Source organism: Sceloporus undulatus, chromosome 4 (assembly GCF_019175285.1).
Source record: "Sceloporus undulatus isolate JIND9_A2432 ecotype Alabama chromosome 4, SceUnd_v1.1, whole genome shotgun sequence".
Taxonomy (NCBI): domain Eukaryota; kingdom Metazoa; phylum Chordata; class Lepidosauria; order Squamata; family Phrynosomatidae; genus Sceloporus; species Sceloporus undulatus.
In genome coordinates, this window is record NC_056525.1 from 202,816,865 (window position 1) to 202,844,130 (window position 27,266).

General features: G+C 36.3%; 1 protein-coding gene across 17 annotated transcripts in view; it reads right to left on the reverse strand.

The window, feature by feature from the left end:
* The window catches only part of ASPH (aspartate beta-hydroxylase), a 253,820-nt gene that overhangs the window by 174,792 nt on the left and 51,762 nt on the right, over window positions 1-27,266 (reverse strand). For 8 of the 17 annotated variants that reach the window (XM_042463718.1, XM_042463715.1, XM_042463713.1 and 5 more), the window contains 6 exons: window positions 20,103-20,147; window positions 11,696-11,785; window positions 8,516-8,593; window positions 4,349-4,519; window positions 4,130-4,180; window positions 2,461-2,517 (listed from right to left, as the gene is read on the reverse strand). In XM_042463718.1, the coding sequence (XP_042319652.1) occupies window positions 2,461-2,517; window positions 4,130-4,180; window positions 4,349-4,519; window positions 8,516-8,593; window positions 11,696-11,785; window positions 20,103-20,147 (492 nt within the window). The remainder of the gene's footprint in view (window positions 1-2,460; window positions 2,518-4,129; window positions 4,181-4,348; window positions 4,520-8,515; window positions 8,594-11,695; window positions 11,786-20,102; window positions 20,148-27,266) is intronic. The other 9 variants (XM_042463724.1, XM_042463720.1, XM_042463719.1 and 6 more) reach the window with 4 other exon arrangements.

A 27,266-nucleotide genomic window follows, 5' to 3' on the forward strand; every position in this document is an offset into this window, starting at 1 on the left:
CAAAATGGTGTCCCTAATAAAAAATGGAACATCAAGGTAAATTTATACTTTTTTGGAACATTTTCAAACCGTGTATGCTTGAATCCGTGTATAAAAAATCCGTGTATAAGAAGGGCCGACTGTACTCACTGTTCTGGGAAGCATTGTCAGGTAAGCCATTGTCTTGAGGAGACAACACTTCTAATCTTTTATATGTCCAATTAAACTTAATGTACTTTATTAACCTAACAAAAAGTATTCCTACCAAGAAAAGCTTCAAGTAGTATACACTATACTACTATGGTCTCAAATACATTATTCTTTTAGTGCTTCATTTTATATATGTTTTATCCTAAAAGGAATTCATATGCCATTTCAGAGATAAGCTAGTTATCAATACTGCCTATATGCCTGTTTTTTACTATTAAGACATTACAAATTATTGTCTTTCATCATCTCAAACAGGTGTCTAATCAAGAGTCATGCTGAAAGTATTAAAAATGTGTTACTACAGTGAATCACTATATATTAACAACAATTCCAGATGCAAAGTGATCCTAAATATCATCAGGAAACAAAACAAAATAGAAAATAAACATTGCAAACTACAACAACAATATAATGATAACAAAAATTCACAACAAGAAATATAACAGAGCAAGAACTGTTCCTAATCTATGCTGCATATTACTGAGAAACCACAAAGTGTTCAAGTGTGATATAATAAACAAGCTTACTATTGTGGTGCAATCATAATGTTTTATAAGTATAGTTTATGAAAGTGCACTGTAATAAGTATGCCCAGAGTTGTAGTGTAACCACAATGTTTACACCATAATCCTATTCATGTTTACTTACAGTTTATGTCTCATTGTACGCTTTGGGGTTTACTCTCAGTAAATGTACATAGGACCACATCCTTAGATGCAGACATTTTAAGAAGCAAGGCATAACAATCTATATTTTAAAAAAATTATATTTTAAAAAAATTATCACTTTATATGCTCTTTTGACAGTTTAATATATTGTTTTAACTGTGTTGTATGTTTAATTTGTTGTTGTCTCATCTCAATTCATAAGGAGAAGCAGGTAAGAAAAAGCAACAGCAAGTACATTTCTATACCACTTACCTATCTACTAAGAGGTTTACAAAGTGTAAACATTATTATTGCTTTTCTTTTATCACAATCACAAAGAGCATTGAGCAATCTGAACTATTTAGAACACATGCCCAAACATATAACACTAAAAGCTTCCCTGAAATTTTGGAACACAGAATGCTGGCATCAAAAGAGGGTTACAGTGCGGGAGACACTTAAGAGAGTCCTGTGTTTGACTCTTGTAATGAAGAATTGGTGGGATAGTGGCCATCATTTTCACAAAGACCCATTGTGCTGCCATCAGAGAAAAGTGGTTGGGGGGTGACTCTCACCTTGACAAGGGCCCTTCGTTTAGATGACTTAGCTGTGATCTTTGAAATCAGGACACACACATCTTTCTCCAATTACCTCTCCATAGCACGTTTTTACATATAAAATTTTTGGGAGTTTCTCATATAAATACTTTTCTTTGTTGAATAGAAATGTACAACAATAATCAACCAAAAGATATTTTCCCCCAGCTTGGCACCAGCCAGCCACACACCCACTATCAAATATGGTTCTGTATAGATTGTACATCAATCAAGCCTTTACTGTGAACAAAGTTATGCCTGCTGGAATTCTGTAAATTCTTTGGCATTGTTTCCCTCTGCATCCTTTAGATCCTTTGTTACATGATCCTAAATCTCACCCTCGACTTATCCACAGGTCATATCAAAATCCATTATTTGGGCCCCCAAACCTGCCCTCGACTTATACATGAGGACAACTTATAGTCGAGTATATATGGTATACATCAAAGGCAGGGTACCTCTTTCAGCCTGAGAACCAAATTCAGTTTTAGAGAAGTGCTGTTGAGGGGTGAGGGCAAAACTCCAAGGGTGCTAACCAAATATTTATCATAAAGCTCTCAATGCTAGTTACAGTTCCGGATCACCCCACGTAAGGTGAATTCTGCCTATGCTTGAGCCTCGTACGCTCAAAGCCATGTATAACGCGAGCACACTGTACTGTATTAAGTATTACTACGCATTAGGAGAGGCACTTTGAGCCGACAGAATGACAAGAAGCCATTAAAAAACTGAGACCCCACCAACAACAAATGGTATCACAGGTGAGTGGCAACCCATAGATAATTGATTCAACCCCAGTGGTTCAACTTGAAGTTTCTAAGCCTTGATATATAGTGTGTGATTATTTATAAGAGCAGTAACATTAGAGCAACCTACAGAGGGGAAAAATATAACTTTCTTGATAAATCTTCTTTGTTTACTTTTAAAACAGGACTGTTGCATTCCCAGTTATTTTAAACATACAGAAACACAGACACTGACTTTATGTTCACAACCATTACTTTTACATAAATAATGATCAGACAGACCTGGACTTTCTGGCTGATCCATGACTTCCTCCATATGTGTATGATATTCATATGTAACTGCAAATCAAGAATTTCACATTATAGCCCAAGAGGTCATTAATACCAATGTCAGAGCGGGAGGAATTTTATGTTTACAACTACCATAACACATGAAAAGCTTAATAATTACTATAATTTTCTCTCCAGTACAGAAGAAAACTATTTTTGTAGAATATTCTCTTTCTATTAGAGCAGCCTGTTCGGGGGGGGGGGGGGGGGTATCAATTTGCACAGGAAGACACATGAGATTTTGGTGCAAAAAGAAAAATCCATCTGTCTTTCTGCAATTAAAATCCAGTGGAATGCTTTGGAACATTTCAATACTGGAAGAATACTGCATGGAAATCTTGTTGCTCTATTATTATTCCCAACACCATTTTCCAAATCTCTGGAAACCTATTTTTTAAATGGTAAATGAGAAATTCCATCCATGCTGATACAATTAAAGAAAGTAGTAGGAAATGCAAGCTGTAAGAAAGGAAATACAACTGTAAGAGAGAATACTCAACTCTGTGAATGATGGGCATGAATCAGTATGAATCAAGTACAAAATGTTTTGCTCTTATCAGTGGTCATAAACAGGTTTGAATTAGAATTCATTCTTGATTCTTCATAATCTTCCTTCTTATCTTTTAAAACATTTAATTTTCTCTCTCTTTCAGCCCTTGAAATGTGCAAGTATTCCTGCCTACTTACACCTATTTATCTGGACACAAACTGCAAAGAGGCCATTCTACTTACATTCTCACAAAATTGTGACCTACAAATGTATTGCAGAGATGATATTTTATCTTTTTGTTCCCCACTGGACTTTAGGCAGGCTCATTTCCATTTAAGGTAATTTGCCACAACCTCTTCAACTGTTATATCAATCTCCATGGTGCATTATTGTTGGTGTTACAGGAAGAGCCAGTGCATGAAATCATTCTGCTCCGTACTAGAATAGTTTGGGTAAGTCAACTCTGCCTCATCAGTATTTCCCTAGCCATGAATTAAACTGAACAGAATTTGTATTTCAAATAGAAAATGGAAATGGAATATTTGGTACAATCCAATTTATTTTAAGTAGTGCCCACTAGTTGAAATGCAACACCATAACTCATACTTTCAGAGCCAGTGTGGCGTAGTGATTTGAATGTTGGAGTACAAATCTGGTGACAGAGTTCAATTCCCAGCTCGGCCATGAAACCAACTGGGTGATCTTGGGCAAGTTACATGCTCTCAGCCTCAGGTGAAGGCAATAGCAAACCTCTTCTGAATAAACCTTGCCAGGAAAACCCCATGATAGGTTTGCCTTAGGGTAGCCGTAAGTCAGAAACCGACTGGAAGGCAACAACACATAACTATCAGATTTCATATATGCCCTCCAAATATTGTCAATAACTCTCTTCAGCTCTAGCCAGGATGACCAAGGGTCATGATTGTAGTTTGATGATATCTGAAGAGGCAAAGGGTCCCCAGTCCTGTCTTAAACAATACATTAAGTTCATCTTTTCTTCATATGAAATTCACCATTTAGTCTGTTCCATACAAACTGGAGGCATGTGGGGGTCAGTTCACACATGCAAGTTCATCATTTGATGACATATCATTTTACAAAATCTCAAGCTATTATAAAAATGAGACACACCATGAGCATCATCTGCTTCAGGCTCTTCTGGCTGATAGTCACTTGCAGGTTCTGGGGGAGAAAAGGTGTGATTTTAATGCACATGGTAGCTGAAAATGCTGGCAAATTTCAAAAGAATCTATCACTTTATAGACATAGAGGCCTGTCGTGGACAGAATCCTTAAACAAACATTTAAGCTTAGTACTCAAAATATTTAACACTTGTAATACTTCAGATACCTTCCTGGATAGATTCATGTGCTTCTAGTACTTCTGGAATTTTATCTTCCAATTCTTCAACATAAACCTCTTCTAAAGTGGGAACTTCAGGTATTTTGTTACTCTCCATGTCCTCCTGAATGTTTGGTTCTTCATATATATTTTCTTCATCCATATTACTTGTTTGTTCTTCTAATATTGTGAAATATGAGAAACGTTAGAAATTGAACATCCTGCAAAGCAGTTTCATTTATATCACACAGTTATTTCTAAGAAAGGAGTTTATCACACGAAGAAGATTGGGAGTTTATCCCGTGAATAGAAGCACAAGAAAATTGCGTAATTACGCGAAACAATTTCACACGACACCACACAAAAAGTGTCATTAAAGTGGTCACAAAGAAGCATTAACTTGCATCTTTTTACTTTCGGGATTTGAGCGACAATGCATTTCCAATATCACTTTAGTTGCGCAATTGCATGTGATAATCATTCGTGCAATTACTAGCCATTTTTGCTTTATTTGTGGGATGCTTTAAATGTGCTTTAATCTCTCTTCATTGGCAAAATTAGCCCCATTGTGATCATGGGTGCAATTAGCCCCAAAGAGAGATCATGGGTGAAATTCAGCCAGACTAAACTTTTAAAGCCTATACATTTCAACTTGGTTCTTTCACTGAATGAATGATTTTAAAATGCTTAAGTTTCATGGAACTGAATGAAGAAGTTACCATTATCATGTATTGTCAGCCCTCAGTATTCTGCATCCATGGATTCCACCATTCACGTCTTGAAAATATCCCCCACACACACACACAAACAAGTACAAAAACAATACGTAATTACCAAAAGCAAACCTTGATTTTGCCATTTTGTATGAGGTATATCATTTTACTATGCCACTGTATATAAGAGGACTTGAGCATCCACAGATTTTGGTATCTATGGGGATACTAGATCCCAGTGAATGCCAAGAGCCCAGTATAATAATATCATAAGGTAGTATAACTGCAGAAATGGGTGACAGTACAGGGGTGTTCTTAACCTCTACAATCATTCTTCCACTTTAAAAAGGAGCAATTATTCTTAATACAGTGGGCTCTTGGTATTCACTGGGATTTGGTTCTATGACCTTCCCCCTATGGATACCAAGATCCATGGATGTCAAGTCTCTATATGCAATGGGGTACTAAAATGGTGCCCCTTACATAAAATGGCAAAATCATTGTTCTATTTTGTTTTTTATCTTTTTTAATATATATTTTTATTGATAATCACATAAATATAAAATAAATTCGGTCTTACACTTTTTAAAAATCTCTGAATCGCACTTAAAATTATATTGTTGATTCACCAATATGACTTCCTTATATACTCCTTTTCTCCATACAGCATTCTCCCCAATGCCTGTATCATTTACCTAGCTTACATCATTTCTCATATCTTATTCCCATATCATCTTTCACAACTAAATAAAATAAAAAATGGTTCTTGAATTCTCTTTTACATGTTCCAGTCTAACTTTCTAAACAATAATTACTTTATATACTCACGTACAAGTCTAGACATTTTAGTCAAAACATTGACCCCAAAAACCTGAGTTGACTTATCTACATGTCAATGTAAGTACTGTACTTTAACTCTTATAAAAAATGGAACCAGCCCCTGGTGAAAGACAAGAGTGTAATCTGTCCTGATAGCACTGATGCTGTCTACTCTCTCATCCATCAAGCCTGCTACGTCTGCTAGGATTTTGTAAATACTTTGCCACTGTGTTTCTTTTATTTATCCTTGGTTACATGTTCCCAAGTTTTACCCTCAACTTATCGACAGGTCATAGCAAAATCCATAATTTTGGCCTGAAAACTTGCCATCATCTTATACATAAGGTTGAATTATAGTTAAGTATATACAGTATATTCATTCCCCTATACTTTCATTCAATAGAATCCATGAATAGATACTTCCCTTGATTCCCTTGTCTTTCTTCACATGTTGATTATCTTCCCAGAGACATCCTGACCTCCTAGATATTAGCTTATATGATTTTTCCTAACATATAATTGTCTTTAACCAAGTTTCCTCTCTGCCACTATTCATGACTCTAATTCTGAAACAGATCTTTATCTATATACCGTATTTCCTTCCAATACTCTATGATTGGTAGCCAATCTTTATCAACTTTCTGCCGTGGTTTATTGTTCAACATAAAAGTTAATCTGCCCATCTCTCTCGTTGATTTTATGTAACCATTCTTGCATTGATGGTTGGTCCTCTGATTCCCACTTTTTTGTTAATGTCAGTCTCGCTGCAGTCACTAGGTACAGTGTTACTCTCCAGTGTTTAACTCTATCTTCTTTTTTTAGGATTGATGTCATGTTAAATAAATAGAGCTCTGATAGTATTGGGAATTGTATCTTAAATATTTTCTGTATCATTATATGAACTTCTAACCAGTAAGTTTTTTATTTATCAGTTCTTCTCTGTATGCCTATAAGAAAGCATTGAAAACCCATCTTTTCCGCTTAGCATACCATCCTGACTCTTTATAGAGAAAGTTATCCTCTAATTGAAGCATACCCCAAGAAGCTTAACTTGTGATTGTGAGATTTTAAACTGTTTTTATATGATGTTTTATGGAAGAGTATTTGTGATTGTACTTTGTATCATAGTATGTTGAGATGTATATCTTTTCAGAAATTGTAAACCACTTTGATCTCCCAGGAAAAGCGTTATAGAAATAAAGATTTTATTTTTTTATTATTTTATTATTATTTTATTTTAGGGCAAGACCACTACATATAATATAGAGTTCCGATTTCTTTATGACATAGCCAGCTTTTATCATTCCCAGTTTTATATATCTTGTCTAACTTTCATTTTGTATAATATACAAATTTTTTAATATAATTCTCTTTTAGGTCTTGCGAAGCTGTAAATTTATTTGTTCTTTTCCATGAATTTCCCTAGTCCTCAAATGATACTGAATGGCCAAAGTCTTGAGTTGATCTTATCATAGTTCTTAACTGTCTCTTCTTCTCACTCCCTTCATAATAATAACTTATATATTTTACATATGTTGTTTTTGTCTTGATTTCCTAAATAAAATTTCCAACTCTGTTCAGTTCTCTTCAAACCCTTCCTTTATTAAATACTCTTTGAATTTCATTCTGATTTGCAGATAGCTATACCACTGAATTTTAATATTGAAACTTTCCAGTTCTTCTTTCAATCTTCTATTCTCCCCTCCTTGTCTCTTTCTATTAAGTCTTTATATGTTAACCAGTCTTTATCATAGTCCCATCTCCCCCCAAAAAAGAGATACACAAGGGACTTTTAAAGAAAAAATTATTCTTCTTAATGTGCACTCATATTCTTAATTGGGCTCTCTTAATGCAGCGATTTTGAAATTCTCTATTAACTGAAACGTTATTATACCAAATAAAAGTATGCCACATGAATCTTATATTGTGTCCTTCCAAATTCAACAAATTCCTATTCTTTAATTTCATGTAGTCCTTAATCTGCATGTCCAAAAGTATAATCTGAAATCCAATAATGCACAGCCTCCTCTATCCTTAAAAACCTTCCATCAGAATTTCTTCAATTCTCTGTTCCATTTTGTAAAGATTTTATCATTCAGAATAACTGTGAGATTTAGGAACAAAAACATAATCTTGGGGAAATTCTCCCTAGCAAAGATAAATTCAGCTTAATCCACCTCTGCAGATTTTCTTATATCTTTTTCCAAACTGTTTTATAATTATTTTCATACAGATTAGGATTTTTATTAGTTAGTCAAACAGTCCTTAATTTATGCTCATGTTTATTCTAGTTCCTCTTATTTTCCCATGATGTCTAGTTGAAATAGCTAGAATGTCTAAAGTAAGGATAAATAAAAGAGGCGACAAGGGGCAAGCTTGTCTTGTGCCCTTACTTATTCTAAAATCTGTTGTTCTTTCTCCAATATCAACTGTGTAGACTGTTCTAAAAATATTTTCAAGCCGTGAATGGTTGAATCCACAGAAGCAGAATTCACAGATACAGAGGGCCAACTGGAATTATAATAGAATGTGCAGTAACATACGCAAAGAGCTACTAATTTCTTTTATGATTCAAAATCACTGTTCATTCTTCAAAAAGTGAAACATTCCAAAGTTTCAAAAAGCTCCATTGACAAATTCATACCAAGTTGTGAGTCAAGAACTTCATGTAGCAAAGACTCGATTTCATCTTCAGGTTCTACTTCATCAGCAATCCTACGTTCTGTGTTAGGTTAGAGAAGACAGCAAAGATGAGTCAAATGAACAAACTGATCATGAATGCTGAAAATCACAATACAAATAGATGTGAAAAGTTGAGAACTTTTAACCTTCTGTTGACAAACTGTTGAACTGATAGCACTGAGGGAGAAGTCATAAAAGAATTGTGCCCCAACTGTTCCAGAAGATATAAACTTCCATGTAGTATTTCAGCCTGCCATTGATGACAGCAGTAAAAGAGACATGTGATACTACAGTCAGTGCAAAATCAGATAAGCTGTTTTGTATGTCCTCCTCATCCAGTTCTGAAAGCAGATAAGCCCAGACTATGACTTATTTAGTTAGTTATTTAGTTATTATCATTTTCAGAACAACTGGAAAACTCCTTCTTGAATATCCTAAAGTGAGATTAACAACCGCTCACCAAAGAGCGTTTACGGCCATGGTCCCCACGCATTGGAATAACTTCCCGGAAGAGATTCGACTCATCCCTACTTTGGACACCTTTAAGAAGGCGTTGAAAACTTACCTCTTCCGACAAGCATACCGCCCTGACTCTCTATAAAGGAAACAACTCTCAAATAAGAATCTACCTCAGGATGTTAAATTGTGAATGGTAATTGTATGTTTTAGGTAACATTTTATTTTTATTTAAATAATTGTATTAGAATTTACTATGTACTGTTGAAGTGATACTTACTGTAATTCCGCCTCGATCCGTTGGGAGAGGCGGGAAAATATAAATAAAATTTTATTATTATTATTATTATTATTGCCTTCCAGCCCACAAGGGCCCCTAAGGCGAGCCAGAATAATAAAAGCATTTAAAATAGTACAGATAGAGCTTTCTTTAGAAAATTAAAACCATTAAAATACTTTTAATTATGATTTTAAAAGAATTTAAACAGGAGAGTTTCAAACCTCAAAGACATTACGGAACAACATTGTTTTAGCTGCTCAGTATTCTATATAAGTAGGATACTCAAACAGTATAAGCTATGGATGCAAGTTCAAACCATCTGTGCTATGGATGCAAGTTCAATTAGTCTGTGCTATGGTGATTTTCTGGGACAAAAAGGAATAGATGATAACCTAATTCTTTTAGAGTTCAGAAGGTGTCTGTGTCTTTGCTGACTATATATATTTCACCTACAGCTAGTGAGTCCACTCCACTACTTATCACATACACATAGATCTATTGTTATTGAAAAATATGGAACACAAATCCATATAATGTGATCTTAAATTGCAACCAAGGGTAAACACTTGATATAAAATGCTATTTGTAAGCTAACCTAAGTAAAATGATTTACATACAGCTGAATGAAAAATAGCCAATGCACAAATATTTTGATAATGAACATTTGGGGGGCTTGAATTGAAATGGAACATGCATACTGCAAGACATCTGCCATCAGAACATTTCTTAAAGTTGCAGAAGTAGCATGCATCTAATAACCTACTCTATTACAAAAAATATCTATTTGTACTTGTATAGCGCTACCCTTGCTGCTTTCATACGATCACAGCATATGGTGGGGATGTGGCCATGGCTGTTTTTGAGCTCTCCCCACCATATGCGGCAACCGCAGATTCTCCGATCCAGCTCGGAAGTTTCAGCACCAGCCCTATAAGACGACACCCGGCGTATAAGATGACCCCCAACTTTTGAGAAGATTTTCCTGGGGTAAAAAGTACTGTAGTCTTATACGCCAGAAAATACAGTATTGTTGTTTATGTATTGTCCCTTTTCTTTCTTTTATCAGCCCCTGAAGAAGGTCATTAAATAAATGCATTGGGATAATTGCAATAATAAAATCTTTTTCTGCAGCCTGAAACTTTGTCTCTTCTCTACATCCCTTCTATTGGGTGTTACAGTCCTCTTTGCTTTTTTAAAAAATAGCCTAATAAACTAAGGAGAGAAGCATAGAACACTTGGAAACAATTAGAACTCAACACGTGCATTTCATTCACTTTTACCTTTTAAAAATCACCCATAAAATTCCTTAAAAGCAAATGAAAATAAGCTACAGAAAATGCTGTAGAAATATTACTGGTGCTCCTGAGAGGAAGAAGGCAGATAAACATTTTGGAAACATGAAAACGTTCTGAGCTTCCTGAGCTAAGCAGAGAAGTCATTGTGTATTTTAAAGGAAAGTCTATCTTCTTTCCCTGGAGTTGCTTTGAAAACATGCACATTCACTAAGTTCACATGAAAAACCATGAGCCTGAAGTCAAAATCCTTGGATTTAGATAATATTTTCAAGTTTATTTACTCCTATATGAGATAGTATTGCTCCAGAGTGTGGAGTGCAGGCAGGTTTTGCCTCTATTCTAAACGCGGTTGCTATGAGGTCAGCCTCACAGAGATGTTGCAAATGCTGGCATGATTTGTTTTAATACTTGGTTCAGAAAGCACGATTGATTGTTTTGTAAACTATAGGACTGCTACAAGGAAACTCATTTAGGAAATGGGTTTAAACCCCTCATAGCAATGAAAGCAGTTTTGAGTGCAAAAAGCTGTGAGCAGGTGCCCAATTTGGTACATTTCAGTCAGCACAACTTAATGGCTGCCATTCTATTTACTTAGAAATAAGACTGTTTGAATTCAGTAGGGCTTACTTTGAAATAAATCAGAATATGGTTAGGATGTGCAATTGCCAATACATTTAATTCTCTCATTGATTTACTGGTTAACAGGACAGCAGGTATTCAAAACTGACAAAACTCAATGTTGTTCTATTCTCTTATTCCATTAAGTCAAATAAGTGATTTTGCTATGAGTTTGTCTGCAGGTTAATCTTCCATCTTCCAAAATTAACTGGTTTGTCAACTAGACCTCGATCTTTAAATTCCATCCCTAGTTCTCCATTCCATGAACCCCATCAGCCAGTAATGTAGAATCAATTTTGTTTTAACATAATGCACACTGATACTTTAGTAAGCATAAATCTTAAATTCTAATGGAAGGGAACTATATTATGACAAAAGTTAGAAACCTTTTACAAGCTTAGAATGTTTTAGTTGCTACAGGCAGATGTGAAGGTTTACACCACTATGAAAGTGGGGTATATTCTTCTGTTACCTTATTTATGAAAATACTTACCTGCTCTTGTGTGTGTCTCTTTTGCAGGCTGGATCACTTCCTCTGCATCTTTCAAAACCGGTTGTTCTTGGACAGATCTTTCTTTAAGTCCTGTATTTTTTTAGTTATAAAGTTAACTTTAGCCTTTAGGATACAAGCATTTGATTCTGTCAGGTATCATTGAGAGACCAGAAATCTAAAGGTCACTAGAAAGTAAGCACTAGAATTTCTTGGTGAATAAACCATTAGGCATTACCAGCTTCCATTTAGGTCCCAAATTATATTTCAAATTCATAGTATTCTTTTAAAATAAATTTTGAGAGTGTTACGGCTCAGTTGTTGGAAAGGAAACTTCTTTTTGATATACATGAACCGGCTTTGTTTCAATTTGACTTTATGCAATTTTGAAAATCCTAAACGTGCTTTGCAAATGAATACAACTTCAGAGAAATATTTCTGCACAAAGCCAGTAGATACTTGTACTGTATTTGCTTCTGACTTAAATGTTTTGATATTCAGTGATTCCCAACAGCAACAGATAGTACTCCTAGAATTAGGTCCCATTTTTGAATTATGATTAATTTATTTATTACAGGTGCAATGGAAGCAGCCAAAGTAACAGAAGCACCAACTCTATCAACTGCATTGCCTTCTTCCCATGCTTCATCATTCTGTTTAATTTTTCACACCTGTCTAGCATTCCATTCATTCTGCAAGTTTTAATGGACCCTCTTTATCAGCAGATGATCTGTGGATCTGACCATCCGGAGATTGCCATGCTCAATATTACTGAATGGTAGTGCATGTGCACGAATGTGCTAACACAACGATGAGCACATCACCACCATTGAACAATATGGGGCAGAACCATCCATGTTTTTTTGTCATCTATTGGGTAGGGGGGGGACCAAACCCCTGCAGGTGATAAAGGTCTATTGAATTCTCATTGATGAAGCAATTTGGATAGATAAAGACAACTTTAGCTGACCATTAACTGCTAGAAATAAACTTAAGCTATGTTTAGCTTTAGTGCCAGAAGCTGGTGCCAGGGATTTGGGTACAAAGGTCCATTTTCTTCCTCCAACCTTAGAGCTGGCTGTAGTGAAAAGAAGTGAGGTGATGCTTCTCTGATGAAAATATTATTTCCAAGTCAAACTAGCTGGTGGGCAGTGAAAGGAAAAGTGTCCCTTTCAAATGTTAGTTTCTAGATTAGGAGATGGAAGGTATAACATTTATGATCAGCAGCCTCCCCTTGCTCAAACTGATGTTCTTTTTCGCTTACACACTTTCTAAAACAGAGCCAACACGAATATTATACATTACTAAGTGGTATAAAATTCTGGATTATGCGATAGCAAAGACAAAGAGGAGGGGATTCATGCTTTGAATATTCCTAATCAGGCAATCCTGGCATGCAGAACATAAGGAGAAGACTATACTAAACATATTTCTTTATTGGTTAATTTAATAAAGGAAAATATGCAGCAATATTGTTGTTCTTATTGGGCCAAAACCTAATTGTTAGCTTCGACTAGAGTAGACTTGGGGAATTAATACAAGTTACATATGTGTTGACTTTATCATACAACAATTGGACTTGCGCATATGTAGACAACAATGGGACCTGAGCATCCGCATATTCTGGTATCCGCCAGGGTGTGTATGTGTCCGGGAATGGATTCCTCTGTGGTTACCGAGGGCCAACTGTACTCCAGATAAGGTCTGACCAGCACAGAATATAGTAGGGCTATTACTTCCTTCTACTTGAAAGCTATGCTTCTATTAATGCAAGCTAAAATGGTACAGTATTTACCTTCTTTGCTATAACATCACACTGCTGGCTCATGTTCAATTTATAATCAACAATAATCCCAAGGTCCTTTTCGCACTGAGCCAATTACACCAAACTTATACTTGTGCATTTGGTTTTTATGGCCTCAATGTACAATTTAGAACTTAACACTGAATTTCATTTTAATTTCTGCCCAGTTTTCTAGTTTATATAGGCCCTTTTCAATTCTGTTTCTATCTTTCAATGTATTAACCATGCTCCCCAGTTTCATGTCATCTGTAAATTTGGAAAAAATTCCTTCCACCCCATCACTGAAGTAGTTACTAAATATGTTGAAGAGTAATGGCCCTAGGATTTAGGCATTTCACTTGAGACCTCCTTCCAATTGTGCAGCCACTGATGACAACTCTTTGGGCATAGTTTGCCAACCAATCTGACAGGGTTCCCATATTTACACACATAATCCATCTGATAATCAAAATAACATTATCAAATGCTTTGCTGAAAGCCAGATAAATGACATCCATAGCATTCGCACAATCTATTAAAATAGTTACCTGTTTGGGGAAAATATAAGATTAGTTTGGCAGGATTTGTTCTTGACAAACCCATGCTGGCACTTACTGATCACTGCACCGCAGACAGACTCCTTTATAACCCAGTCTAATATTTTTCCTGGTATTGTCATACTGACTAGTCTGTAGTTTCCTGGATCTTGTTTTTTAATCTTTTTTGAACAGAGGGACAATGTTTGACTTTCTCCAGTCCTTTGGCACACTCATTCTCCAGTATTTCTCAGAAATGATGACAAGAGGTTCAGAGTATGTCAGCAAGCTCCTTCAGTACTTTAGGGCACAGTGCCTTAAGCACGCACCTAACCCTAGCACGTCCCCAGGACGTACAAAATGGCGGCGCCATATACACATAGGCACCGCCATGACGACGTCATGAATGCGCCGCCTCCAAACGGGGCGGCGTGGACGTCTGCACCATGCGAAGGCGCATAGAGCGCCCTTTCCGCGGCGCTAGAAGGAGCTCTGAAATGGAGCTCCTTCCGCGATTTGCGTCGCTGGCGCAGCCTTTAGACGGCTGCGCCAGCGATGCAAGGGAGAAGGGGGCCGAGCGGCCCCTTTCTCCTCCTCCCCACCGCCGTCGGGTGTCCTTGGGGCATGAAGCCCCAAGGACACCCCTTTCAAGGACACCCTTTGCCAAGCCTTTTGCCGCTTCCCCGCGGCCTGGAAAGTGGCGGGTCGGGGCCTCGGAGGCTGCTGCTCTGGCAGCTGAGGCCCCGAACCGGCGGGGAAAGGAGTGCCTACAGGCCGCCCCAAAGGGGCAGTCTGTAACACATCACAGACTCATTTAAGTTAGCTAAGTGATTGACAAACTTCCTATCAATCTTGATTTGAAATCCAGATCCCTTGTTGCATGGAAGTACAGCACGCCCTTCCCTTATGTGGGGATCCATTCCAGACCCACCCACCCCCCGAGTAAGGGAAGTACAGTGTATGGTGGAGCTCCATTGAAAACAATGGGGCTTGTGCCCACAGCGCAATGCACACACCATTGCCTTTTCCAGTGTGTGGTTTTCATCATATGCTGAAAGCTGCGTATGGTGCGCCTGCATATGAAGCGGGCATACTGTACACAGTTGTTTTTGAGGGGAAAACTGAAGCAAAATAGATATTGAGTAGTTCTGCCTTTTCATTGTGATCTGTAAGAATTTTGCCATTCTTACTGAACTTATTGAGTAGCCCCACTGTCTTCTTGGTAATTCTCCTGCCTCAAATGTAAAAACACTTTTCTGTCACTCTCTGCTTACCTAACCAGTCTAAACTTATTCCGAGCTTTAGCTTTCCTTGTACATACAATTCCTGCAAGCTTGAGCTACACATCTGTACTCGCCTTTGGTGATTTGTCCATCCTTCCATTCCATATACAGTACATACAGTACTCCTTTCTCCGCTCCCCCATTTCCTCCTGCAGCCACACTAGCTTTTTCAGATGTTTCCCATTTCTCTTCTTTTTAGGGACAGTTCGTGATTGTGCTTTTTGTAACTCTTTCTTTTAGACCTCCCACCCTTGATCATAGGCTTTTTCCTTTAGTATGTTTAGCCATGGGATTCCAACCAGTAATTTCCTGAATTGTTAAAATCAGCATTTCTGAAATCCAAGTTTCATGTTTGATTATACCGTTTCCCCCCTGTCCAACAATTGCAAATTCTAACATTGCACGGTCCCTCTCCCTTCTTGATGTATATTAGTTTCTACAGAATACTATGAATTTAACATCCTGCAAGCAAGGCCCAACAAAACAGATGGGCCAAATAGTGCGGCTTCCAACCGCTTCAGAGAGGTGGCATTTAGACAATGCACACCCCCAAAGCAGCCGAAAGCTGCCTAAAGCAGCCTGAAGCCTCCAGCAAAAGGAGTAGATTTCATCAGCTCCTGCCAGCAGCTCATTTGGGACTGTGGCAGTGGCCTGTTTCAGGAGCAGGCCATTTGGTTGCCGCAGTCCTGGCACTTGAGCAGCCAGAGGCTGCTCTTTCCAAGCCGTCTGCTTCAGCCCCAAAGAGAAAAAGAAACCCTGCCTTTATATTAATATGCCTGAATCCAAAGGATTTGGAAAAATACAGGAGAAATCAACAAGAATGTAAAGTTTTTTTAAAATTCCTTTTTTTAAGTCTTCTAACTTTGGAATCTTTTGTTTTTATTTTCATGTTACAAATTATGATTAATCACCTACATCTGGGTACTACTTGTGATAAGATATTTAGAGCAAAGACGGAGATCGTGTGCTTTCAAAACATTGCATCTCACACACTTCACCAAAAACATTTTGTGTTTTTCCTGTATTCCACACCTTCTCTCTTAATGTGGTCTTCTTTGACTGTTTTCTCATAGTGATTTTCTTAGTAAAAGCAACTCTAATAGGCCATATACCATTTCAAATATCTATTTCAAAATAATCACCCTGTTCAATGAGTCATTAGTAGTAGTGCACTGAATTATCTATGCAAATGGAAACAAAAATAGTAGTTTTGTAAAATACAAATAAGGACAGCACGAAGTCTTGCACATCCATTGTTCACTGTCTCACTTTCATTGTCATATTTTTTCTTTCATGAATTTACTTTATGAGTAGACAGAACAACTTTGTTTTATTACACTTTCATGAGCAAAATCATGAAATTTCCCTTTATAGCAAATCTACAATAAAAATGGATAACTAGTCTCACATTTCTTGATTTTCCCCTCAAATGTCTCAGTCCAATGTTAACCAAACATTGTTCTACATTCAATCAAACTCAAATCTTTCAGTGTTTTTCTTTATTTGTGTTTTAATCTTGACATAGTGAGTACCAAAAGATGATCTCATTATATAAATGATGGCAGTACAATTAATAATGTACAAAACATGATCAAACACTATGTACAAACTAGAATTTCATAGTAGTCTTTTTTATTGCATGTTTAAAGATTTGTACAGTACTAAGGCTGATTCTTCAATCTTGCTTACTCTAACAAGCTTTAAATTGCCTTAGTGTTCTTTTGAATATTTATTTTTTCTCTTACAATCAGGTTTTCCTGAAGCAATGTTCAACTAAGAAACACAGTATCATTTAACTTTTTTTCTCTTCTCTTCTTCCTTTGCTGAACGATCAGGTGATTTAGAAAGGCTTTTAGCTACCTTTTTTATTTCCTTATCTTTGCCACTAGATGATTCTTTTATCTCTTTATTTTTAACATTTTTGTTTAACCCTGATCTTTCCTTTTCAACTCTTCTGTCTCGCTTAACTTTATCAGATTCTTTCTTTGATTTATCATCAGCAACTTTCTTATCTTTTCTGTCCAAGTCTTCCGCTTTTTTCTTGGTTTTCTTCTTTTCTTCATCTTTAGCTTCCTTCTTTGGTTCTTGCTTTTCTTTCACTTTCTTCACTGGCTCTTTGATCTCTTTTACTTTTTTCATATTTATCAATTTAAAAGGGGAGGGGAAATGTTCATTAAAGAATATACATTAAGAAAGTAGATTTTAGTATACCAAGCACATACTTCCATTCCACTACAGAATGCAAACACATATTTATACTTCAAAAGTACTTGTCCACACAATATAATTAGTGGTGGAACAACTGAATTAAATGTGAGCATAGCCTATACTCCTTTAAAAAAAATCAAGAAAGATCTTTTGGTAACCGCTGGAATGATTTCAATACCAATTTTAAAACTTTCCCTACTGTAACTTTTACATTAAAATCTTGACTATGTCAATTCTTCATCTTTAATTACAATGCTTTACAAGTGAGGTACCTATGAAAAATGTGTGGAAACCACTGCTCATTTAGAATGAGAACATAATAGATTATCAACTACAGACCTATCAACTGGCCTATATCAGAAATATGGGGGGAAATTCTTTGGTTTTTTTTAAAATAGAAAGTACTGCTTTTGAATTATAAAGTTCCAAATAGCTTGGGACCAGAGTATGTGAAGAAAAACCTCCCAATAAGACTACTTATGATGCTCTCACCCATCTAATAAGGTACCAGAAACAGAGCTTTTGGTTGGTTTTTAGGTCCTGTTGAGCTAGATTTTTCTAAAACCTGCTTTATAATCTGTTAAAAGTTGTTTCTTTGAATGTTTCCCAAATTCAGGGTAGCATTCAAACTTAGTCTCATGAGAGTGTGCATGCTTGTTCTCTCTCTCTCTCTTTCTTATATACACAAACACACAGCATTTTGGGGTTACAAAAATTATTCCCTTGATTTTCTGATGTATTTCCATGGGAGAGTAATGTTGATGAAGAAGAGGACTACAAAACTTTACGCTTCTTTCATTCCAGTACCAAAACATCTTCATGAAAACTCACAATGAATTAATTACATATGTTTTAAAATGTATTTATTTCAGCTGCAATGCAAATCAAACCTAAATCCAACCAAACATTGTCATGCAAAAAGCATAAACACACACATGCATTTCTAGTCAGGAATTGGGGCCTTACTAGACTTTATAAGGAAATCACTGGGGAGAAATGGATGTGAAGAACTGGCAGGCAGACTAGAGTTTAACTTTTCCCCTAAAAACATAACCTTTATTTCTCATTTACACCTGCAGCTCATTCAACCACACTCCTCAATGTAATTGAACCCAGATGAATGAAAGACAAAATGAAAGAGGCATTCTGGGGGCAAATGCTTGATGCCCAGACAGTGGAGTCTCTATCACAGGTAACACATAGAATCACAGAGTTGGAAGAGACCACAAGGCCCATCCAGTCCAACCCCTGCCATGCAGAAACTCTCAATCAAAGCATCCCTGACAGATGTCCATCCAGCCTCTGTTTAAAGACCTCCAAGGAGGAAGATTACACCACACTCTGAGGGAGTGTGTTCTACTGTTAAACAGCCCTTACAGTCAAGAAGTTCCTCCTAATGTTGAGGTGGAATCAATGGATGTAGCTTGCATCCATTGTTTCGGGTCCTGTTCTCTGGAACAGGAGAAAACAAGCTTGTTCCCTCCTCAATATGACATCCCTTCAACTATCACCTCTCAACCTTCTCTTCTCCAGGCTAAACATCCCCAGCTCGCTAAGCCATTCCTCATAGGGCATGGTTAAGACCCTTCACCATTTTGGTGGCCCTCCTTTGGTGGCCCTTCCAGTTGGCCTCTCCCTCCAAGCATTCACATTCAGCAAGATATCTTCTCGCTCCTCTCAGACAATTCTCCCCACACATAAATCCTTCTCCTGGCAACCAGTTTCAGAAATGAATAGCTAAAAGTATTTTTGAAGGATAGTTGCTGATAAATGCCTTCAGTTATTACACCTTTAAAGATTTTTCATTCCATGGATTAAAATATATTCGAGATGGGTTTGCTAATGTTGGGCACCAAGCATTCAATATATTATTTATATTATCTGACATAGCATAGGAAATATCCATTTAAAAAGAAACCTCAGATAACTAGTATTGTTAAATACCTTGTAACAACAGGAATTCCATATGAACATAAAAAAGAAAAACATTCTACATATATTATTTACTTAGTGAAAGCTGTATAGTATTTTTTATTGGCCATGTTTATCCAGAGGACTGAACTATTTGCACAAATGAACAAATTCTAATTCTGTAGTGAGGAGCTGATATGCAGACCTAAGGAAAAGCAGCTAGAACTCTGCCAGTCTGATATCTGATAAGGCCTAGAGACTGGATTTAAAATTCTGATCTTCCTATTTTTACTAGATTACATACACAGAGAGGGACGGGGAGGATGAGAAAGAGAAAAGAGCCTCAGCTGCTATTTCAGGGAAAGGAAATGCATGCACTGCATCCACTTACACATAGGACCTCCAATCCAGTAGAAATGTATGCATAGATGCCCATTGCCATACGTATACAATCGCTTAATTGAACTGGGAGGAAAGTTCTTAAAAATAATTAAGTCAAGCATTATCCTAACCTACTGGCTGATATTTCATGTTCAATAAATTTCAGTTGAAATATGCCACATTCCTGTAGGCACAAATAACATCCAGAATTAGTAAATGGCATTTACTAAGACGGCAAAAGACATGCATTTCAAGCATTAACAATCAGTGTGCTAGGAAAGTCACTAAGGCTCAAGACAGCAATGTACCTTTGACTTTAGCTTTTCTCTTGATAACCCCTCCAGGTGACTGTCCTATTTTTTATAAGATGCAAATAGTATACAGACATTATTTTGAGTATTTAGGAGTTATACATACTAAATGAAACATCAGACTTACCAGTTTGAAACAGCAAGATTTCATCAGACCTTAAAAGTACCAGACCGCTAACTCTATAAACAACAGAGAGAGAGGAAAACCTGCTCCTTCCTTTGAGCAGGGGGATTGGAGCAAGCTAACTGGATAAAGACAGAAGGGTAGGATGGAGAAAGAAAAGCAGAGAAAAAGAAAAAGCTCCACCATACAGGGAAAGAAAAATTATCTGAATGATTGGGAAAAAAATTCTAGTTTGGAAAGCAGAGAGAAAAAGCACCTAAGAAAGAGAAAGCGCACCAAGTTGGGTGAAAGAAAGGCCATGTAACTTCATGTAAGTCTTTTGATCATGCCCAAATACCCTTTTGGGGACAGGAGGCATTTTCACTCATGTTTGGAGGGGGGGGCCTTTCTGGGCCACTTTAAACCCAGGATATGCTTTTTTAAAACAACAGGAAGTGAGCAGAAGTCTCTTGCTGGTCACTTCGTGTTTTGAAAAAGTCCTCTCCAGTGGGACCAGGGAAGCCCCAAAATTGGTGTTAATGCCTTCCACACCCCCTAAGGGGCATTTGGGAGTCTTGGGGCCCACAAAAACAGCCCGACAGGAGGGTGTAGGCTGTGGGCTGCAATTTGCCCAACCTAATTTAGGTGGATGTGACAAAAAGAATACTAAAATGGTGACTACATTATTTCTAACTTGTGCAAAGTGAATATGGCTGCATCCATACTGCAGAAATACTCCAGTTTGAGACCTCTTTAACTTCCATGGCTCATGTGAGACAATTATCCTTCTCTGTCAGAGAGCTCTAGTGACACAACAAATTCCCAGAATTCCATAGCTTTGAGCTGTGGCAGTTAAAATAGTGTCAATTTGGATTATTTCTGCAGTGCAGATGGAGTTTACTTTTGTTTATCTAATTAATGGATCTTAAGAATATGAAAATGTCCAGATAGGCAAACTTATAAGATGCTGAAAATAAAAACACCGTCAGAGATTTTGTTACAGACAGTTCTCTCCCAAAATGTAGTTATCAGTCAGACGAGCATTTAATTGATCTAGATGCATTATGAAACAGGAATGCTTCTACAAAACTCAGTCCAAAGCATGTGAGCACTACAGATTCCATACAAACAAAAATAACTAAATAACTTTAAAATAGTATTTGTTCTAAAGGAAACTGTAATATTACAACTATTAAGCATGATCATACAGCCATATACTGTAAATGGAAGGACAAGTACAGTTCTACGAGACTTTTACAGGTGGCTATTTAGCCTCTGAACAGTTTCTGACAAAGGAAAAGGCACCCTCTCATGTGTCAGTCCTTTTCACTTGTACTACCAAGAAGTACTTCCTAATACTTTAATTTTTAAAATGTATTTTTTTGCAATGTGAATCTACCAGTTTGGGTCCCTTTGGAGCAACAGTGAACAACATTTCAAAAATATGAAGATGACTTATCAGGTCACCTCTTGTGAGTTCTCCTGGATAAATTTCCAGTCTTATTACTCTTTTCCTCAATGGACTGGAGTTCCTGGTCATTCATCACCTTCAGTGATTAATTCAGGAAAATTCTAGTTTACTTCTATCTTTATACTGTGCTGCCCATAAATGAATACAGTAAGGTCTCAAAAGAGAAGAACAGAGTGGTACCATTACTTCTCAAGAACTAGACACTTTATTTCTGTTGTTGCAACCTAGAACAGCATTCACCTTTTTTTGGCCACTCTATCCTTGGAGAATGTTCAGGCTAAAACCAACCACATGTACTAATGTCAAAGCCCATTCTACACTTATGCAGCAGATTCTTCTAACTTAAATGCAATCAGCACTTGAAATTCATTTTGTTAGTTTTGGATTAGTTCTTTATCCAGTTGGGATCATCCTGAAACATAGAATGAAGGAGTTGGAAGAGACCACAATGGCCATCCAGTCCAACCCCCCTGCCATGCAGGAACTCACAATCAAAATATCCCTGACAGATGGCCATCCAAGCTCTGCTTAAAGACCTCCAAAGAAGGAGACTCCATGTATTACCAATGCTGTCCAGTCAGATGTTATCAGCAAATATGAGTACTTCCATTCTATTCCCTTTTCCAAGTAATTTACAAAAATGTCAGATGGCACTGGCCCAAGATATAAGAAGTTATAAGAAGCTGTTGATGGACACTATTTGGGAACAGTTCATGAACTAGCTTCAAATCCACCTAAAGGTTGGGTGGTATATCAAGATTCATTGGTCAATCTCTACCCAGTATAACTATAAACAAATAGACATTTTAATTATAACAGTACAGAATTTCAAATAACCTTTAAAAATATTTTACAAATATTTTAAATGTACATACTTTAAAATATTATCAGTAAACTTTTAAACACTTTTGCAACTAGTTTGAGTTACACAGGAAGCTCTGTTCTATAAGCAGGTAAATAATACTGGAAATCAAAGGCAGTTTGAAAAACAGTACGACATGTGAATATGCATTTTAAAGAAAAAACCTTCAGATTTCAAGCCTTTGGGACACCTATATTAGATCCTTTTGGGGTTTAGTTTGAATGTCAATTAATAATCCAATAAAAGAGTGATTATAAATATTATATATTAATTAACCTATATGTTTCATTTATTTTAAACTAAAACACAATATAGTGTTTTCCACTATGATAAAAATGCTGCATTTTTAATCTTTGTTTTCTTTTTTCTTTTAAAACAATCATTCTTAATATTTAACAGCTCAAAAAGCAAAGTTTAATGTTTTTCACGGTACATAGACTACTGTACTATTATTAATGTTTTGCCTTAAAATTTTGAAAACTTCAGTATTAAAAACTGATAATATAAAATATAAAATATATAAATATTCAAACTGAAATAAATCCCATTGCTGTAAAATTACTGCTGATAGATAATGTGTACAAATTTCATCTTACGCCACATATTTGTTTGCTAGATCCAGCTTTGATATAAATAACCAAATCCACTTCTACAAAGAATTACAGAATGACTCCACAGTGTGCATATTGAAACAATCCATTATATTAGCATAGCTTATAACTGAATCTGTTTTAAAAACTTTGACGTGACCTGTAAAGAGATATTATGTTCCCTTCCAAGAGTTAATTTAATACCTATCCCAAGCTAGGGACAACAAGCTCACCACGGACAATATCATATTCCCTCAGAATTGTTAAATATTGCAGGACCAGGATCTGGACTTTAGATACCAGTATCTGGTATCAAAAGTCAAGTTGTGAATAATCGTCATTTTAAATTGTTAATATACCCATTTGCTTTTCCAAACTACATACAGTATAGTTTTTGTGGGTTTTTCAGGCTATGTGGCCATGTTCTAGAACATGGCCACATAGCCCGAAAAACTCACAAAAAATTATGGATGCCGGCCATGAAAGCCTTCGACTTTACATACAGTATGTTCACATTGTGCATGACAGGAGAGTGGAGCTTTGTGAAATGGTCCCTCCCTTTCTCTGAGACTCCACCATATTCCATATCAAGAGTGGGTTTACATTAACTAAAGAGGATTTATATTATCTAAACAAGCATCTTGAACACAGGTAATCAGAACTTATTCTTTTAACAGACAAATGCATATCAAAAATCAGCTTCTTTAGTCCACTGTTTGCTCAAAACACTACCATTTCCAAGATATTCCCAAATATTTTAAGACACAAAGCATGCTGTATCTACCAACAAATCAAGTTCTAGTTCATTCTGCAACAATTGCATCCAACAGTCAAGTCTAGTTCTGTAAGAAAGAAATATATGCTCTGCATCAGACACAGCTGAAGGTGGTCACAGAAATCCAGGGTTCAACTTGTGCATTTGGTTTGAACAAATAACATAAAACATGCATTTTTGGCAAATCATGTGTACAATAGCACCACAATGAGTCAAACAGACATTTGTGCAAAATATAAATTGCTTTGCAGTATCATATGCTCAGCATTATGAAGTAAGCCCATGACTAAGGCTGGTTATTTCCTCAGCAGTGTGCATGCATTGCAAGCACCAGATTTGACTCCCACACACACACACACCATCTTTAACAACAACATCTTCTACAGACACCAATTCCAGAAGGGTAAGTTGGTGCACAGAAACCTAGATGTGGAAATTGCTTAACTGGGGGCACTTGTATAACAGTCACCTCAATATGAGATGAGGTAGGAACATAGATGGGAAGGAAATCAATCAAACCCAAATCAACCATTGCCTTTAGAAGAGTTTGTATGATTATCTTTAATTAGCTTGACATTACAGGAGAAATACATATTTACAGATTCTCACTTTCATAAAATGGCCATTAAGCTATTACAAACAAAACTACCTTTGACATGTCTTTAGTATAAGAAGAAAATAAGAATTAAATCTGTTTCAAAATATGCAATAAGGATCACATACTTTTTCCTTCTAATAGTAAATGGGTTAAACTAATTTAATTTTTAATAACTAATTTCAATAGTATGTTCAATAAAGTCTGCAAAAGCATCTAAGAAAACAGAAAATTAAGGAATAATCACTGGTAGGAAAATCAAATAGGTTCAATAATTTTTAAAATTTAATCCTATAGAGGCAGAATCTTAAAATCTAAAATATAAATATATGCACAATATATTAGTCATGCCATAATGTTCCACAGCCAATTAACATTTTGTTAGAAATGTTAACTATTTGAGGGTTAATAATACACATTACTATCATAGTGCTTGTACAGGTCAGTGCTAAGAATGCACAAACTGAAGCAAAGCCATACAGAACCCAATCACATTATTGAAGACACTTTTACCTTTCTATTAACAAATGTGTTATTTCAGTCTCTCAAATGCACGATTCTAAAAAGCTTTTTGAGAAATGAATCTATATTATATGGCTGGCATGTCCATTGGGGGGGGGGAGGTTACCCCATTCATCCCAGAACCCTGTTGCTCTGATAATTTCATGGACATTTCCAAAAGTCAATGATCACTGTCCCTAAAGTGACGTCACTGGTTTTGTAAATCCACAATAACGCAAGTCTTTTTTCCTTGAACCCCTTCATTCTGTGACGTACCATCAACATCATCTGCTGCATCGCTTTCTTCTTCTTCTATTATTTCAAAAGGAGTCATTACATCATAGAGAAATGAGAGGAAACCATAAAACCAATCAGAACTTTCCTCTGCTAAAATATTAAGGACCTCCTCAAGTGAATCAATATTTTCATTATTGCCATCTTTGGTCAGGCCTACACAACAATAAAGGAAAGAGAAAGAGAGAGAGAAAGCAGCAGTTAGGTGGAAAAAAAGAAGCTGACATAGAAGATTTTCAGAGACCCTTCATCATGATTAGGATACAAAGTGTAAAAACAATACTGATGAGAAAATTAGTAAAAACAAATTTGAAGGTAGCAAAGCAACATAGTTTCTTGTTAAGAAGTGAAAGAAATATATAGACAAAACACATATTTACACTACCAACTTGCTAGGCTTTTTTGTCACCAGAGGGAACAGCTTAGGAGAGTGTTACAACTGTGAATCCACCAGTGCTGTACACTAAGTACTGCACTATCCTTAGAAATATCCCTGATATTTCTCTATAGCAGCTTGTTCTTTTGGTGACTATTTTTATTTGATTTTTAAAACACACACACACGTTTGTACCTATGATCTCCAAACACCTACAGCTGACTGTACATACATATATGATTCGTACATATAATTTTCTGAACATGAAAATTTAAAACTTCTCAATAATCTTCTGTTTTTGCTGCAAAGAGCAACACAGCTATGGGGGGGGGCTGAATCTTCAGGAGAAAAAAAATCAGTTCACATAATGATCACACGGGGGGGGATGTAATTTTAAGAAATATGCCAACAATATACATACATAGTAATTGCTCCCAATGTGACAATGTGTCATATACTATCCTCTCTCAGCAAAGTCCATTTCCATTCTATGTAGGACAGATGGGCTCAACAGAAAAGAACATATGCACATTAACACTGACATCAGAAACACGGTTATTCAAAAGCCACTTCACTGTCACTGACATTAAAGAATCCATTTTGAAGGAACAATTTTTTAAGGGAAAATATTGAGTTACAACTGATAAGGAAGTTCCAATCTATCACTATGTTTGAAGTGAACTTGAACACCACTTGTACTAAATGGCTTATCAGCAATAGTTTTCTGACTAGATAGTATTAATAATGTAACTGTCACTGCTGGTACCTTCTGCATTTCATTTCCATCCAATTTCACTGGCTATAGTCACAACCCAGTTACTTGTGCTGAAACTCTGGATGATGCTTCATACATCTGATGATGTGGGCTAGAGTTCATGAAAATTACATTTGTATGTGTGTTAGTCTTTAGATTATACAGTATGTTTTGTTGTTTTTATTAACCAATTAAGTTTGAAATCAGCCTTTAGCTATGCCATTAAATTATTTATTTAAAACATGTCAATAACTTTAGAGGAAAATTCCCCCAAGGTAGTTTATAGCCCAAAAATTTATCATTTAAGGTAGAGACAACTATACATATCATTAAAAGCAGCTCAGAATAACCAGATTTTAAATGCCCATCAGGCAGAGAGCCAAATCATATAAATGCAATTTGAGAATAAATTTGTCACAGATAAAGGTTATGCAGCTAAGAAGAGGAAAAATGTAATATTTTCCTCTTGAAATACAGTTCCAAATATTTCTTCTAGCACACTGTGCAAGAAGTATCAATAGCTGGGGATGTTTTAGTGGAGCAAGATGCAAAGGATTAGATATGAAAAAATTTAAATTCAATATCGTTTTGAGTACTTCATTTTAAAGGTATGCATTGTGAACCCATCCAATATACTAACTAGCCCTGTAACATATAAAGTGTCAGTATTTTTTAAAAAAGTAGTCCAGACAACTAGATTTGTATCCAGTTGTGGCCATTCTGTTGATCAAAGGTGTCTGTGAGTAGAACAGGGAGGTGAAATTTCCTCTGCAGCCCCCCTGGAATCCTAGATCTGTTCCAAGGACTTCTCCAACTATGGGGAAAATCTTGGGATGGGGG